This window comes from Rhipicephalus microplus, chromosome 3 (genome assembly GCF_043290135.1).
Source record: "Rhipicephalus microplus isolate Deutch F79 chromosome 3, USDA_Rmic, whole genome shotgun sequence".
NCBI classification, from domain to species: Eukaryota; Metazoa; Arthropoda; class Arachnida; order Ixodida; family Ixodidae; genus Rhipicephalus; species Rhipicephalus microplus.
The window spans coordinates 135471542-135489753 of NC_134702.1; the positions used below are offsets into that span (position 1 = coordinate 135471542).

Sequence of the window (18212 nt, forward strand, 5' to 3'; positions counted from 1 at the left end):
AAAAAGTTTTGTTCACTTCAATGACCCGGGAGTTGCACCTATGAACTCTCATTCTACGACAATACTTTCCGGACGCTCTACTTACTGCGCCACCAACGCTCATGCATAAGGCTTCACAAACTTGTTTATATATCTCACACCTTCTATCCTACACATTGACCTTGATTTGAGGTGGGCGGAGTAATATGGCCGTCTCAGATCAGTACAGTGCTGCATGATGAACGTGACCTCCGAGATTAGCTCCGATTGTGCGTTGCCAGGGCTAGTTTCGGAGATAACCTCATGACGTTAACGAACTCCTGGATTGAGCGCTTGGGTTGTTGCAGCTTTTCGTGCTACGGGAAGCAGAACAGCTTCTCACGTTAACGGCTAAAGCTAAGAGTTCTTCCTCTTGCGTTACAGAAGCGCTGTGCAGTATGCATGAGCAGAGGCGTAGGTTGCCCTGTTCATAAGCAACGCACACCTTAGCCTTTCGCTTCTCAAATCATGATGATTTGAATGGGCGCATTTCGAGTACCAGTACCAGTGTTATGTGCTTGTTCGTTGTACGGAATTCAGCATATGCTGTTCTGTGGTACAATAACTATTTAAGCTACCGCAAGGGTTATGGAGAGCAATTATACTTCGGTAAAGACATGGTTCGCTTTTGTGTCATACTGATTCCAAAAGAATCAACCATGCTGTTTTTAACTTTCCTCGTCTCGGGTGCATGTAAAATTTCTTCTTTTACAGTGCTGCCAGCTTTCAACTGTCTAAATTAGTAAAGTATGGTGGGCTCTAGGTGAGTGTTTATTACGAATACAATTTTTCGCTAGAAATTACTGTTAGCTCCTCGCACATGATAGCACCGAGCTGCAATAAAATATCATCATAATCAACCTGACTATACGCCCACTGCACGGCAAAAGCTTCTCCCACGATCCCGCAAACCCGGTATGTGCTTTATGCTGTCATGTTATACCTGCGAACTTTTTAATCTCATCGACCCACCTAGCTTTCTGTCTCCTCTTCGGGCGTTTGCCTTCTCTTGGAATCTAGTCAGTTACCCTCAATGACCAGCGGTTATCCTGCCTACGTGCTACGTGCCAGGCCCATGTCCATTTCTTCTTCTTGTTTGATATCCTTCACCTCGGTTTGTTCCCAGACTCACCCTGCTCTCTTCTTGTCTCTTAAGGTTACACCTTTCACTTTTCTTTCCATCGCTCGCTGAACCATCCTCACTTTAAACTGAACATTTTTGTTCAGTTTCTGATCCGTTGGTAAGTACTGGCTAGGTGCATCTCTTACGTACCTTCCCCTTGAGGGTTGGTGGTAGGTTACCATTCATGATTTGAGAATTGTTGCCGGATGTGATCCACCGCATCATTATTCTTCTAGTTATTTCACTGTCATGGTTCGGCTGCGCGGTTAGTACCTGACCTAGGTAGACATATTCCTTTACAACTTCCAGCGTCTCTCCACCTATCGCAAAGTGCCATTTTCTGCCGAGGTGGTTGCGCATCACATTTAGTTTTCTGCTTACTAATTTTGAAACCTACTCTGCTGCTTTCCGTGTCTAGTTAAGTAATCATGGGCTGTAATTCGTCCCCTGAGCTTTTTATCAAGGCAATGTGATCAGCGAATCGCAGGTTACTAACACACTCATCATTAACTCTTATCTCAAACTCCTCCCGATATAGGACCCTGAAAACCTCCTGTAAGCACACGGTGCATAGCATTGAAGAGACCATGTCTCCCTGCCTTACACCCATCTTTGTAGGGGTTCTGTCACTTTCTTTATGGAGAACTGTGGTGGCTGTGGATCCACTGTAAATTTCTAGAATGTGAGTTATATTGAACACATGGTGTTTTGCCGGAAGAAAATAGCGACGCATGCATTGAGTGGCGCATGGCTGGGTCAAAGCTGAGATGGTCGACATTTATCTGGGCCTGGTTTGGCTAAGCTGATAATTATTTAGCATCTAGAACACACTGCTAACTTCGACCATAATTGCTCTACTGTAAAATTGTGATACAGCTCGTTTGCCGCAGAAATTAAGCAGATCCCACTACCGTTAAATCCTAAGCAAATACCCCCTCCCCTCAAACAAGCGCCCCTTCCCTTTTTGGGACATATCAAATATGAGTAAATGACTCAACAATTACTTCATGCCCTACCCTCGTTCTCGCTGTTTTTATTCGCCCAACGAGGGCCAATAACGGCAGTGAATGCGTGTCTATTCAATAAAGCGTTTCATTAAAAGGATGCGTCACTCTTGTGCTGCCATCTTAAATATTTTTTCTGCGACTGAGCAATGCCTCCCCCCTCCCCTTGAAGTCTTGTCAGATTATCCTTCACCTGAGGGGGTAGGAGGAGCGCTTCCTTGAGATTTTACGGAATTCATGACACGGGTTCAAAAATAAAAATAAAAAAGTTATCACACAGGTGACATTCACCGGTCCAGATTTCTATACAGACGTAACCAATAGCTCAGGAAGATTCAAAGGAACCATCTGGACTTAGCTTCTCTTGGTAACTGTCTGCACAGAGTGTTGGAATGCGAGCTGATTCATGCATATGCTACATTTACTTCCACGACATGTGGCCAAGCTGTCATAACAGCTCGGCTTTTAGAAGCATATCAGGTGGGGATCATTTAAGCCATTTTATTTTTCCTGTTGCTGAGAGCGTTGCCATTGTTATACACAGACTACACTACTTGCTAAAGTCCAATAAAAATTATCATGGTCCTGCAGCCGTTTCAGAGTTCTACTTGAAGACTGTCTGTCACAACAATACTGCCTTTTATCACAGGTGAGTCCCATCTCAATGCCCGATATATAATATTTAAACCGTTTTATCCTAGCAGCGCAGAGTGTGTCACGCTTTACCGCTTCCGTTTGCAATACAACGTTATCGACAACCTCTTTCCTGTTATGTCAATGCCCGAAAGAGAACGCAAGCTTTCCGTCTTCGTCCGGCGTCTGCCATAGTTTCGTAATTCTTTCTCATTCGGTTCCTCTTTGAGCCGTTTTGCTCCTTCGTTTAGCAAATGTTTGTCGGGAGAGACGGATTCCGTCATGCAGTTTGACTCTTTTTGTTTTTAAATTTTGCATACGAAGCGCGTTGTCATTACTGCAATGAAGGCTGTTAGTTTATTGTGCCTGAAAGCTTGAGCCTTGACACTTTTAGAAAGAAAAATAAACGCTCTAGAAATGCAAAAATAGCACCAATATTGTTTCCTGGCGTTGTTTTGTCTTATCCCACAATTGCGCCATTCATGCGAAACGTGACCGTCAATGCACACTTTCGAATCATCTTGACAACGGCTGTTTTGAGAGGAAGATCCGCTTGCTCGCTCAGTAGGTTCCGCATTTTGTATCGGCGATCAGTGAGATTGTGGGATGAGTTGCCGGACCTTTTAACCAATCACGCGATTGCACACGGGGGGGGGGGGGGGGGCCCGCGCATGCAATAAAAGGGTTCTGTCGAGTTCCGCGACGCGTGTACAATCTTGAGCTTCCACAGGCGTTGGACGTTGAGTTGTGTACTTGAAGTGATCTTTACAATTTTGCGTAGGTCAAGTCATCCTGGTCCTGAACCGGCAAGTGTCTTTGCTACTTGAGTCTCTTCGATTGTATAATACAAGGGCTTGATTTTTCTAGAAATGTATACTTTACTGAAACTTGCTTTGTTACGTTGCGACAAAGGGGACATATGTAGACACACAGTCGCTTGCCTTTGATGAAAAACACCAGTAATAACGCCAATCCCGCATGGGTCAATAACCTGCGAGCAAATCAAGGAATTGGTGATATCAGCTGTTAGAAACCATGACAATAGCAGCCGAGGTAAACACGTGCACATAGGAGTGAAAGGCAATAAATAATCAGATTTTGCGGCAGATTCTTTTTTGCCTTTCACTCTTGTGTGCACGTGACGGTTTTTGTTCTTGTTTTCAGCTATATATTTCCAGGTGTAAAAAATTTTGTAGACACAGTTCTTCTTCAGCGCTTGTGTCGTGTGTTCAATATTTCTCCGTCCCGTTTTTTGCGCTGTTCCCTTCAGTACAATAATAATACTGTGACGTTATTGAAACCAGAAGCGAATAAATGCAATAGTTTTTCAATATATTTAACACGAGAGTCTTATTCTCTCACGTGAAAAATTAAATGACCCGTTTCACTTATTCATATGGCAGAAACATATGCTAGCACCCCGTCTAACAGTGTCACAGTGAAGAGCAGGAATTACGGAATGCTCACAATGCGCAATCCGCTTGACTTTTCGGCAAACTTCTTATTGCAACTTTTTATTATTACCTGCAAATTGTGCATATGAAGTTAATAATATTATTCATTTATTTATTTGATTTATACCGTGGAAAAAAGCTTATGCGGTGTAGGCAGAACACACACACAACAAAAAAAACTGGAGGACCCTTAAGCTCCGCCTTTAAGAGTTGAACGCGATAGCGAAATTCCGCCCCTAGTGCGCCCTTCAACCGCTAAGTGCATACTTATTATTATGTTTTATTACACACACACGCGCGCGCATGCACACAGTCGATTGTACAAGCGCGCGTGTGCGAATAGTACATACAGGTCTTTGATCTAAAGCTAGAGTCGCATGTCCTCCAAACTACACGACACGCACTTGCATTTCGGAGGCCATAAAGAGTCTTACAATACCTCACAGAATGCAGCACATTATCTAGCGTTTGCTGTTTGCCTGATCAATGCCTCTAGAAAGGCATGATATGTTTTCCGCTAGACGGACATAGTTGTACATTTTTAGAGCTGTTTGAAAGTTTCTCCATGTTTTTAGCGGCGATGGCTGCACTACTCCGGCCTTTTTCGACATAGTTTGATGCCTCCTAAATGCGCCTGCAAATCGCCGAACGGGCTCGTTTTCGTCGTGACACCTGTCGAACAAAATGCGTTAAAGGGGCGCTGAAACACTTTTTAAGCAATCATGGAATTAATTCGCTAGAAGAGCTTATATTGCCTCACGAATTCAACGCCGCTAAAATTATAAAGATTTATCCATTGCGAGCGGAGTCAAAAAGGTTTGTCGCATGCTGCAATTGCATTTTTTCTTCTCTCGTTCCGATGAAAGCGCTGGAAGTTAAGCAGGGAGGGGTGGAAGGGGCAAAGAAACTACATCACCTACACCTTGGGACCTGGAGCACTTTTTTCTTCTTTTTTTTTCTTCGAATGCGCGGCTTTGTCAGTGTGATAGCGCGCACACGCGTGGGCAAGTAGCGGCCCCGCGGCGATGTCTGTAATGAGCTTTTTCGGTCACGAAATATTTTTCGCTCACAACCAACTGGGCCAACGCCGACGGCGGAATTTCTGCCACATGAGCTCTCTAACGTTGTCGCGTTAAAAACTAAATCTTGTCATTTGAACCATACAGTCCGGAGCATACAACTTTTATTTTCTGTGAAGAGGAGACCAAAAGGCAATGCTTGGTGTTCTTTGTGTTGTCTACTTGCCTTTGCTTGCGTTGCAGCTTGGACGTTTCACTTTCTATTATAGTGAATCCCTAGAGGAAACCTTTCTCTCATATTAGCACTTATGCCAGTTTCAGCTGGCAATGTTTTTTTTTTGTTTTTCTGAAGCTGCAGGGAAGAGAGAGTGAATTAGACACTCCTTTCGTAAGGCATACATCATTTGATATGTGCCTATTATGACGGTGACCCATGTTATTCTCCTTCTGCTGCACATAATCTTCGTAGGTCTATAAGGATCGGAACAAAATGAACTGGGTCGTAGCCTCATTCAGCCTTGTGATCGTCTGCTTGGCTTCAAGTAGTAGCGGTGCGCAGATCACCGTTGTGGCTCCTCCTGGCTTAGTCCAAGCCGAAGAACGCGTCAAGGAGCTCGTGGTACTCTTCTCTGACACAAAAAGTGAGCAAACACGAATGTCTTGGTCGTGTATTATATGATTCTGTGGAACCTATGTCGTCTCTGCAATAAATGAATATATTAAGTACTAATGATTAAATTGCCTTATAATCAAGCGAATGATTGTTTAAGAAATAAACGCCCAGAAAGAAAAAAATGGATGAGCTGAAGATAAGGTCGTCCCCCTTTTTTGTTCGCAATAATAACTCCATAATCTCACACTGAAACGTAAATAATATGTGATTGTGCTAGTTAGCTAAAAGAGAAAAAAAAGAGAAATTTGAGCATATACGGTATGCCTCGTGACACCGGACGCTGTGAATGGTACACAGCAACATGCGGTAATGTTGAACTCTGAATAAACTTTAGCGAGGAGCTCGCTTCCTGTACAAGAAGACACTGTTGGCTCTCTTGGGATGCCCATGATTGCTAGCGCTGACGTCCACACGTTTCATCAAGTCATGAAATGTTGCTCGAGTATTAACAAGGTTGCGAGTCCGATTTTGCAGGGGAGGTTTCTTCGAAAGTTCATCATTTTGTGTGGGATCAAAACTGAGCTCTCATGACAACGAGGGACAGCGTTGTTGAGAAAAAGAATAGATTACTACTTGCAAATACAAAAAAGTGGTGCTGATTTTTAAAAAACAAAGCGTTGAAATTGACATGTATATAAGGAAATATATACGTTTCGAAAATGTGCAATGCTTTTGAAGCAAACAATTATTTAAAAAAACTACTGGTGAACTGTATCCACGAACAAAAGGCGCTGTCTTCCGGCTTACAGATTAACTCTACTGTTGCAATCATCACTATAACAGACCCACAATCGTCACAGCTTCAGTGGCTTCCACCTCCACAGTAGTAAAAAAGGCGGTCTTTTTTTGGGGGGGGGGGGGCTAGGTTGGGGGGCGCATAAATATGGCTGGAGGGCTACAACAATAGGCATCAACGCAGGACCACTAAAACAATCAATTTGGAATGTTGTTGAAGGCAGCGGTGCTGTAATCACTCGCAACGTCACTGCTCTAGAAGTTCGTACCACTAGGAGCGGAAATGCATGGATATATAAATCTTCGAAAGATAGTTTCTGTTTTATATATACGCTATGCTATCAAGAATGCAGTTTTAGTGCCATCTGCGTTTAGTCAGGTGTACGCTATTCCATACTACGAGCAAACAATACTGCGCCATTTTACGTTGAAAGTATCAGTAAACATTTTTGCAGTAGTTGTGCTGATCAGTAACGCAGGTTTCTGGGCAAATCGGCACATTATGTTGGAAAGAGGAAACCCGCGATTATAAAACGAAGACAGCGATGAAAAACCAGCAGACAGGAAAAGCGCTGAGCAAGCGTTTCCCAGTTGCCAGTCCAGCACATCTCTTGACTGGTTGTCATTCAGCCTCATCGTTGCATTGCGGATTACCTCTTTCAAAAATTGTGACGACGTTTATACGGCAGGTGTGTTATGCTCGAGGTGTGCCATGTGTCGTAGATGTAGGATTACCACAATCAAGAACCTAAACGAGCTCAGTGACCGTCCAGGTGTTCTGTCCGACAGGGAAAGTTTTGTTTGGAAGTTTTCTGCAGTAATTTGCAGCTTTGCTTCTGGTAATGCGGAAATCATATCGTAAATTCTCTAAAGAATTGTATAATTAATGCTAGTGGCAATAATTCAGAACAATTTTGCGTCACTTTGAAACGCCCGCTTAAATACCATAACAAACTAGGGCCCCACAGCGGAGCAGCGTCTGAAACTACGTGCGCTCAAGCTTCGGTGGCGCCGAAACACGCTGTTTTCTAATGGGAGCGCCCGCGGGTGGTGAAGAATGAAACGGTGTGGGAGCTTTGGGCATGTGGCCCTCAGGATAAAGCAAAAGATTCCTTGCCCAAGGAGACTAAACCACATCGAGAGCAGTCCTACAACAGAGCGAGAGGGGTGACGAACATTACTTCGCCGGGTGCCAGTATAGGGGTATTGTGCACGTCCCGCAAATGTTATTGACCTCTACAACGGCACAAGGGGATTTACTACCTACATGAAACCACAGAAAATGTCGATTGTACCTGAATACTCAGAGGAGCGCGTACGCTTACTTTAAAACCAAATTAAAATATCTTCGAGGCAATACTCGCCACTAATAATCGGTGAGAAATGGCCCCGCATGCAAGACTATCAAACATTACAAGCATCTCGAGTTCTCAAATGACGTGCCAAGGGTCCTTTAGCAAGAGAAGCTGAGATTTGTCCACCAGCTCTGCTGTGACCCAGCCTTGGGCCATTTAGTAAAATCTGGGCTAATTTCATTCGCAGGCAGCATGCGGCCTCGCCATTGCGCCGACCATCTGCAGGTGGGTCAAACGACAAGTGGCCTCTACAACATATTTGTCGGGAGAGAAGACGGCCAAGGAAAAGTCGTGTACTGCGACATGGTCACAGACGGAGGAGGCTGGACGGTGCGTCATGTCGTTTCTTGCGCTTCGGGAAGTGTGGCCCACTTACATATTCGGGTCTACTACGTTAACGGAGGAATAGTGTTACTTTCTTAGCGTGTATCCACATGACGGACATATCCGCGCAAATCTCTTTGGGGGTGTGCGCGAATATCCGCGCACCCCCCCCCCCCGCCCCCGTTCGGCCATGAAGTACATCCAGACGACGGACAAAGCGAACAGACGGACGCGCTGTAGAAAAAAAAAACATGGCGGCACTGTTTGAAGCGAGAGCTGCCCTCTTCGAATCTTTAAGCTCTTCGTCGAGCATTGGGTGGGCTGTTATGCCCAAACTGATGGTTGTGTCGTTTTCAGGTATGTGTCCTCAAGCTTCGGCGGCAATGTATACAAGACAACTTGGTGCTGTTTTCGAGTGTTGTACTGGTTTTCTGCGAGCTGTAGGCTTAGCGAGTGCCGCTATTGGCAGAACATGAGCTCGGTGATTTGCGACAGCGCGCGTGCTACCAAATCTCTGAGTTCATAATATTGTGCGAATGCTTCCTTATTCCTCTTTTCTCTAGATGGTGCCACCAGCCACTTCGTCAGCTAAATTTACGAAACCAATCGAGAAAAACGAAATTGGTGCTTGTTGCCAGACTTGTAATGGCACTCTCAGCTAAATTTGTCAAGTTATTCTGCGCGAGTCCGATTGGGAAAAATAGCTTGGCATTTTCCGTCCGCGACGTCCACGGACCCGGCACGGATGGCAGAAATCCGCGATGTGGGGTCACGTGATGTGCCATTCACCGCAAAAAAGACGGATTAAGTCCGTCGTGTGGATACACGCTTACCGTCCTATAGCGTTGCTGATTTCAACCGCCACGGCTGCATGCTTGTTTACATGAACTTCGGTAAGCGTATTGTAGCAGCCACTGCAGATCGCGATTGTCACCTGACAACATTGCAAGACATCGGCGGTCTGCTTCGGTCTTAATTGTTGTTTACGGAAAGCGTAAAAAAATTGTGAAATCTGCGATTAGTTAAGCTCAACTTGCGACAAGCACGAGATACAAGCGCTTTTTTTTTTGTCGTAATGGACCTTTTCACTCAAGGCTTTCTGGGCGTCGCCATAGTCCTCTCTGGGCTGTTGGTATTGCGCGTGGACCCCCAAAAATTGCACTGCCGAGGCTATGACGTCGGCTTTTGTGCTCTCGTGCAAGAGCCCAGAAAGAGGATAATCCTCTTATCTGATAAAAAATGGCAGCTGATTGATTGATTGATTGATTTGTGGGGTTTAACGTCCAAAAACCACCATATGATTATGAGAGACGCCGTAGGGGAGGGCTCCGGAAATTTCGACCACCTGGGGTTCTTTAACGTGCACCCAAATCTGAGCACACGGGCCTACAACATTTTCGCCTCCATCGGAAATGCAGCCGCCGCAGTCGGGATTCGATCCCGTGACCTGCGGGTGAGCAGCCAAGTACCTTAGTCACTAGACCACCGCGGCGGGGCGAAAAAAAAATGGCAGCATATTCACGGAGTGAATGATAGAGAGTGGGGTGAAGCATCCGTCCTTCCATTCGTTCTTACTTCCCTCCGTCCACGCGTTCGTCTGTGTGACCGTCCGTGCGTCTATTCGCCCATTCGTGCGTGCGTCTGTTCGTGCGTCCGTCCCTGCGTTCGTCCATGCATCCGCCCCTGCGTCCGTTCATGCGTCCATCCATGCTTTTTTCTGTGTGTCCGTTCGTCCTTCTATTTAACACTCCAAGTACCACCATCTCGCATCTTTTCATCATATATTCCCCATATAGAAGCACCACCATCCAGCGGACATTCCAAGAACTAAACGAGAGGTGGCACACGCACACTTTCTTACGGCTTGCGCTTCGGGTCTACTTCCCACGTTTAACCACCTCGAGTTCATGGTATATACTAGTTCACTGTATTCATGGCACTGTGGCCCAACGCTCGCTAAACCTTTCTAAAACCAAGGAGGTTTTGCCCAGCGAGTATAACGTAGACACCCTTTCTCGTCAAATAGTGCTCAATGTACATGCCAATGGCTGCTAAGGGGCTATGAGAGACAGGAGAATTTGGCTTTCAGTTAACGCGCACGCTGCGAATTTTTTATTGTTTAACAGCGCAGAGAAGAAATCTCTCACCGGCACCACCTTGGCGGTCAAAATTTAAGACTGGTTACACACTACGACTACTACTACGACTACGAGGGACGAACGGGTTCCGCTATAGGGAGCTTCGCCCCTAAAAAAGTGTAAAGCTGCGACTAGTTTAGTCGTCACTATGCCGATATATTGTTATACGGTAGGAACAAGAATGCACCAGAAAGGAGATGGAGACGCCGATTGTAGCGCTCATATTGCTGTTCTGCTGTCTTGGCTGTAGCCGTGTTTAACTCTCCCTGTATATTTTGTAAATATATTTCATTATTTCATACTCTCACCCCGATGACATCTGGTGGATGTGCTGGGTAGCACATTCGGCAGGAACGGTGTTTTTTTCCACTGTAGTAAAGTGATTTAGATTGCTGGATAATGGAGCATGGTACATCACTGCTGAGGGCTGTATCTTTAATGTTATGTTGTACTACACTTAAACGAGAGCTTTAGAAAAAAATGAAACTTTTGGCCTTTGTGCCTATGCGATTATGGAGTTGGTGAAACTTCCTAAATGGACACAAATGTAGCGTAAACCGACGTAATCGATCAGCCTAAAGCAACAACTTACGTTAGGAATGCTCTGCAAGGCGCCCAAAATCAGCGGTGCACCGCTGACAGCTGAGGTTCTAAATATTACCTACGCGACTCACATATAGAAGGCAGTTTGCGCTAAATTGAACGTGATCACTGATTCGTGCAATCAGCTGCTACGTCGAAACTTCGACCGTAAAACCGAACAATCGTTCCAACATATATTTCTACGACAATTACATGAATAGACCAGGGTTTCGCCTACTTGTGTTACAGGAGTGCAGCGCATGCCGAATTATTTTTTTTAATCCCGCTAAATCTTGCTTTGTTGTCTTGAAGGCAAATATAGATATAGAATCGCTGTTCTGTATTACTTAAAAAAAATGCTTAGAGCACGACAAAAACAAAAAATCAAGCGGACAAAAAAAAAACGCGACAAAGCGCTGACTTTCAACTGCACTATACGGGATCATTTCCCCACAAGGAGTGCCTATACATTCTGCCTTTACGACATGCAGGTAATCCAGAGACGAGGACAGTTTGGTAACAGCGTGTACTACTTTTACCGAAACTGGACCGAGTACGCCAACGGATTTGGAGACCCTGCTAAAGAATATTGGTTCGGTATGAAAACTCTTGGTATATGATTTCGTGCACCGCCCTTGCCGAGACTCTGTGATTCGGTCAAATATCTCGATGACCCAATAGTCATATCATGTAACGCATATGGTGATGCCCCGATGAAGGGAGGCTAATAGGTGTACCGAAAGTGGTGCGACAGTGAATGGGATGCACTAACGTTTTACTCACTTGTAAAAAAAAATTGTCCGACAAAAACCGCTACAAAATAATGCTATAGTGAAGTATAAACACGAGAATTGCGAATATACGCGGTCAGAAATAGCTCGGGCGATGTGGGACTTATTATGCCCCTTGAAATGTTGGCCTGTGTGAACTCTGCAACTATTGTTTTCTTTGGTGAAAAATTGCTTCGCGAAAGCAATCATGGACTAGGTAGTGAGTGTGTAATTTTTGCTTGCCTCGTATAGTCATTCAAGGATTAGACGCTTTTATATTGCCGCGATTGTAAAATGAGCTATTGTTAACCTAATTTGCAGTTTCTCAAATATTTCTGCAAAGGTTGTTTTACCCCTTCTTTTTCTATTCTAGCAATATTGCCCTTGCGCAACTTAAGTATTATTTTTTGCGTTTATGTATATGCAACTAGCTTTATGAAGTGGGACCTATATGATCTTGTTTTGTACTTGGACCTCTTGATTAGCAGGCACTGTATGCACAGGTAACTATAGATGCTACACTTCTACACGCAAACAATTCAGCGTTCAATTAGTAATAAATATGTTTCTGCATTGAGTAGTTGCCAGTGGGTTTAATGTGTCCGTTTGAGGTGGTGTCTGACTTGTGTTTTTAGGAGCTTGAATACAACTTGACTATGAAAATAGCGTGCGCTTGTCGTACTGTATTCATGGATTCCTGTCTGCCACAATGAGACGCGTTTGGAAACACACTGGACATGGTAGCTACTTCACTGCCATAAAAATCAGCATCAGTTCCTGTTTCTTCAGAAAAGTTCATGACCCATATTTAACGTCATTCCAGACAAGTAACTGTGAAGAGAAGCTTTGAAACGCGAATTATTCTGGGTAATATAACTCTGCCATTACTTATATTCTAATGGAAAATGTGCTGTTTCTCACGACTGGGTCCTACATCAAGACCTCCGGTCATTTCACTACCGGAACAAATATCCTGCGTGATGTTCATGCAGGTTGGCGAAAGACGCTGATTTCTAAGGCCACTACAATTGCGTGCTGTGCTTTAAACATTAGACTCAAAGGCTCCGCGTAAGGACAGGGGCTTCAACAGGAGGCACTGCGCACTTAAACGAAATCATTTGTTTTGTGAAGTAAATAGAGTGAAAAATGTCACAGTTTGGCCGCAATGTATGCGATAAGAAAAAGTTAAAATTTTATGTGAAGGAAAACTTACAGATAAATAATAATAAGCTTACAGATAAACCACACCCGTTGAAGCAAGAAATCCTGGCTGTTTATTAGTGTATTGCAAACTGAGTGGTGAGACCACCGCTCGGACCGCTAAATTTCATGATCTTGTCCAAGTTGGTTTGGCGCGTGGTACTACGTTGATTATTAAACGTAGTGATTCACTTTGAGACTAAGAGAGATACAGCACACTTTCACGTAGTCAGGCTCAGCGCTGGTTCGCGAGAAATTGCCCGCTCTGTCATCGAAACTGCACGCATGCTGTTGAGAAAGCAACAGTCACCAAAATTCCAAATGCCTCTGCAAGTGCGAGATGCTCTTATTTAAGATCATTCATGACTATAGAGTGACCATCGTGGCTCCTACGACGACTCCATTTTTGCAGTTGAGTCAGAAAGGCGCCGCAGTCTTCAAATTACACGCCTTTGCACTGATTTAGAATACGCCCCTAAGGAAGTGGCCTCAATTGCCAGTTGTAGTCGTTACGTGCAAGTATACATTCACCCTCTTTTTTAGTCACCATTTCCTCACTCACAGTGTAAGAGTAGTGAACATAGCCTTCGTCTGATCGACCTCCCTGACCTCCCATTCTTTGCTGTCGTATAAGAGAGACGCTAAACAGCACACTTAATCTCGATAAAGCAATGGTGACTGCAGCTTTGGAAAGTATCTTTCATAATATTCTGTCTATATTGTGGCGAGGAGTACTCTTACATTGCTATTTTTCCCCGCGCATTATTCTGACACTTCCTTATTAGGCTTTGTTGCAAATACTGGACTAACCCCGACGTGACGATTCTGCATACACTCACCTCCCTAACTTATCGTAGAAACCTTTTTTTCTTTCCCTTCCCCATTTCTTGATGTAGAGTGATATGTCGCTCGGGCCGACCTGACTGTCTTCCTATATAATGAAATTATCTCTTGTCAACAGGCAACAGAGCGCTGCACGCCTTGACGTCAAATGGAGAAATCATGGAGCTGCGAGTTATTCTGACAAACCACACAGGGGAAAGCGTTTCTATTGACTACGAGAACTTCAAAGTCGCCTCGGAGAAAAACCGTTTCAAGTTGCGCTTAGGCGCGTACCTGGGACCTCGTGGTAAGAAATAAGCAACTACAAGTTTTGCATTTCTTTGAAGTGACGCTGTCGTACAAGAGCCCCTTTAGTGCTTATGACGGACTCTTACTGACTAGGTGCTTGTGCATGTGCTATGTGATGTGTTATTTTTCTGACTCTCTCCTTTCTATGCTCTCTATCTTTGAATCTCTCCCACGCCGTTACCACGTATAGGGCAGCGAACCTGTTATTCTGGACTGGCTGATCTTCGAACCTTTCCTTGTCTACCATTTATTTTATAACCAAGTACCTAAAGACAGCGCTAACACGTTGTGCAAGGGCCATAAATAGCGGGAGTTCTGTTACACCACTAGATACTGAAAAGATATACACTATTAAAAAATTCACAGCATATCCATAGAGTGAATGATGATAAGAAGAGTTAAGCGTCCGTCCGTCCGTCCGTCTGTCCGTCCGTGCGTGCGTCCGTCCATACGTTCATCCGTCCGTCCATCCGCTCCTATCACACTAAAGTACGCATCGCACAGACGGATGGACGCTTCGCTCTGCTCATGATGATTCATACAGTGATATAATGAGGATTTCTTATTATAATGGCGCTATCTATCCTCCTTAATCGTGAATATACGAACACCACTAACGTCATCTGGTGAGATTATTTCCAAGGACTCATACACACAACAATATCTTGTGAGAAATTATAGAGTTGGCTTCATACACTACATACTTCATACAAACGGGTGAGGGAACGACCAACTCGCTAAGCAGCTTCACCCCTAAAGGTATACGATTGCAGCAAAGGAAAATACTTAAAGGAGCAAGACTGGCAAGTCACAGCCGGTAATATTCAACAGTCGATCCACAAATAGAATTAAGCTCAATGCTGCATTCCGCACAGTTCATACTACTACACCGCTGACCTGTATTGACTCTCAGGTAGGCTTCCGCGATTAGCTCGGGCAGCGCGTTGTTGGTGCGCGGCCAATGTTAATCACGCGGGCCATGCACAACATGTGCAATTTAAAAAAAAGAAAAAAAGTGACGTACGGAACGAATCACACTTGGCTCGAGCAGTGGAGCGCGTGTCTGTTGACATTGTGTCGGCGGTAACTCCATCATGTTAGCTACAATCTTCCGTTCATGCTTGGATTATAGTGCAAAAGCGTTGTATGCGGTGTGACCATGTTTGGTATCATAACGGCATCAGTCTTTGCGTATTTCTGTACAAAACGGCAGCTGCAGTGGTTGGCTGGGCGCTTCAGACAGGTGTGATTCTGTCTGTGCGATATACGAATGAAGCGTACTTGAAAACTGGGGACACTCTAGCTTCTCCTTGAAGAGCAGAATGCGATGGTGGCGCCCCTTCGCATTGACTTTTCGTTCACTAGGCGTGCCACGAGGAAAATAATAAGCTTGCACGTATCATTAGCCATTGCAAGGAAGCAGGATGGAAGGAAGAAGCGGAAAGACTGAGAGGTTGGTCAGTTCTTGGACTGGCTAGCAACCCTGTGCCGAAGGAAGCGTAAGGGGGTTACATTGTCATAGAAGAAAAATAATACAAAAATAGAACAAAAGAGGAAAGAAATAGAAAAAAAGGAGAATACGACCTTGCCTAAAGTTTGTCTCTAAGACCAGACGTTCACTAGAAACTCAACAACGCTTTCAAAGCCGCACAAGTCTAGTGGCGAACGTTCACTACGCAATAATCCTTTCTTGTAAAATTGTTCACCTGCAATTGCTGTACTGCCTAATGCGAATTCTAAGCGCACCACGTTTTAGGTTTTGGCTTTCCGCAAAGTATCTATATACAACTTTTTGAATCTTAATCTTTGTGAGCTAGGATGATGATAACTTTATTGTTCCGCCAAATAAGGAGCCCTTCGTTGTAGCATGAACAACAATGTTTTTAGTACATTTCTTTAATTGCGGACGCTCTGAAGATCACAACGAAAAGCATTTCGGTCTGATACTTTTTTTTTCGCACACATTCATAAAGACTTGAAAATTTCAGCAGTAACCAGATGAATACATTCACATGTTGAGGCAACCGTTAAATATTTCAAGTTCGTAATTTTTCTGCTTTTGCTTTCAAGGACAGAAAGCCAAAAAATACTGTTTTGGAAAGGCTTTTTCATTAGTGCATTTTCGGGAGCGAGAGGTTAAACAGCTAGAACACGCAGGCTGGGACTCTCTCTACAACTGCAACGGCAGCGAGTTTTCCACTTTTGACCAGGACCACGACAGCGCTGAAGTCAACTGCGCGAAGACGTACCGCGGTGGCTGGTGGTACAACAACTGCCACTCGGCAAACCTGAACGGCCTGAACCTGAACGGTCCGCACGACAGCTACGCCGACGGCATCGACTGGAGCATCCGGAATGGCACTGGTTTCCTGTACCACTACTCGTATCCCAGTGTGACGATCATGGCGAGACCCGCGACACTGAATGCAAATCGTGAAAGTGGCTACCTTTGAGGGAATTCAGTTGCGTGAAAAAAAAAATCATTACCGAAAGAAAATTAATATGCTGGGGCGTAAGTGTCACCTTTTTTTTGGATGCTTGCAATGACTATTTAGAGCAGTCAGAATTTTGTGAGCTTATTAAGGCCGGTTAAAAAGATGTGAATGATGTTATATATAGCACGATGCAGTCGTGATTAAAATAGCCCACCTTCACTGCACTGTAAGCATTCATCCCAAATGAGGCCGTGCGCTAAGCTCGAACACAGACCAAGGATGCTTTTTGTACGACGTTTTTCACCGGTAACTGGCAAAGTTTGACGTATACGAGGGTTGCAGAATGTGCAAATACGAAAAATATTTGTCCAAGTCTATTTGCTATATAAGCATTCATAATTCACTGATTATTGAAAGAACACTTTATATTCGATCAAGACAACCTCTATGTAGAGGCTCCAAAATAGAAAAGCACGGCATTCTCTCGAGATCAAATCACAGAGGTGAAATGTGATCTTCCTAGTCCCGGAAGCCCTCTTGACTGAGTTTGGTGTCACATCCAGATAAAAGGTTCACCTTTTACTTTCTTGATACCGTGATACAGTTGTGGAACTTCGATAAACAAAGGCCTGCTGGGCTTGGGAGTCTCTGCATATGCAACAGTTGGGGCGCGAAATAGTGTGCTTTATTTTTATCCGCATAAAAATAGCAGATCATTCAATTGTTCACGGTTTGACGCACGTTTGATGGAACTGTGTCTAATAAACTAGATTTTGACTGCTAGTGTATTGTGAAGCTTCTATACTCATGAAAACAGCATATACTAACTTAACCACAGTCCTGTTAAGATTGTGTATATTGTGTTGATGTAAAAATGATGTTTCGTTTCTATCCTCTTTGTGTGTCGCGTACCAGTTTTTATGCAATTGTTGACGAGTGCTCCGTAACGATGCACGTAACATACAGTTGGACTGCTTGACGATATAAATAATAGCAAATATACTTTATAGCCATGGAGCACCCAAAACGCTTGGTTCATATTCTGGGTCACTTGGAAGTTCGGCTGAATAAGCTTGATGGAAGACTGATTGCACTTTTTGGCATGTCACTGACAAATAAAATATGCTGAGCATTGTAACTTTATTCGCAATGCTGTTCAAGAAAAGAGCCAGCTTTCTCAACAACCGTTCGTCTCAACTGTTGAATGTGGTGATCGCCCTACCCCACCGCTGTCAGTCTAAACGCCGCGCTCAACAGCCAGGTCACACCAGGAAAGTGTTTCGCATCTGCACTCACTGCCTTGCATAAGTAACCACGCAGAGGGTAATTAAAATTTACAGCCGAATATTTCGGACAAGGGCCCTGTCAGAATTTTTTCTGCCAAGCGTAGTGCTGTGTAGAAAGGACTAGCTCGCACTTTTCAGTCGGCTCATTGCAGTCCCTTTTATGTTCACTATTCCAGTTCAGTTAATTAGACATCTGGCAGCGATATTCATCATGTGGCTTTCGGTCTCCTTCGTCTCTTAATATATTCAAACACGTGGTCTTCACCAAGCTGCCAACCTAAATTCAAGAAACCCAGTCAGCCTAATCTTCACCATTTCATTGAGTGATGCAT

General features: G+C 44.2%; 1 protein-coding gene across 1 annotated transcript; it reads left to right on the top strand.

Moving 5' to 3' along the window:
- Positions 1–3473: 3473 nt before the first annotated feature.
- LOC119171454 (techylectin-5A) lies at positions 3474–17759 on the top strand. Its single transcript, XM_037422270.2, has 6 exons — positions 3474–3584; positions 5721–5892; positions 8202–8344; positions 11550–11655; positions 13990–14157; positions 16317–17759. Exons 2-6 carry the CDS (start codon positions 5742–5744, stop codon positions 16610–16612), a joined length of 864 nt encoding a protein of 287 aa, XP_037278167.2. The 5' UTR covers positions 3474–3584; positions 5721–5741; the 3' UTR covers positions 16613–17759.
- The last annotated feature ends 453 nt before the right edge of the window (positions 17760–18212 follow it).

Bases quoted from the DNA above. Each gene is read 5' to 3' on its own strand.
- LOC119171454 (XM_037422270.2), top strand. From the start codon at position 5,742: ATGAACTGGGTCGTAGCCTCATTCAGCCTTGTGATCGTCTGCTTGGCT. The intron at 5,893-8,201 runs GTGAGCAAACAC...TTTCATTCGCAG, and splicing joins ACTCTTCTCTGACACAAAAA to GCAGCATGCGGCCTCGCCAT. The intron at 14,158-16,316 runs GTAAGAAATAAG...TAGAACACGCAG, and splicing joins CGCGTACCTGGGACCTCGTG to GCTGGGACTCTCTCTACAAC.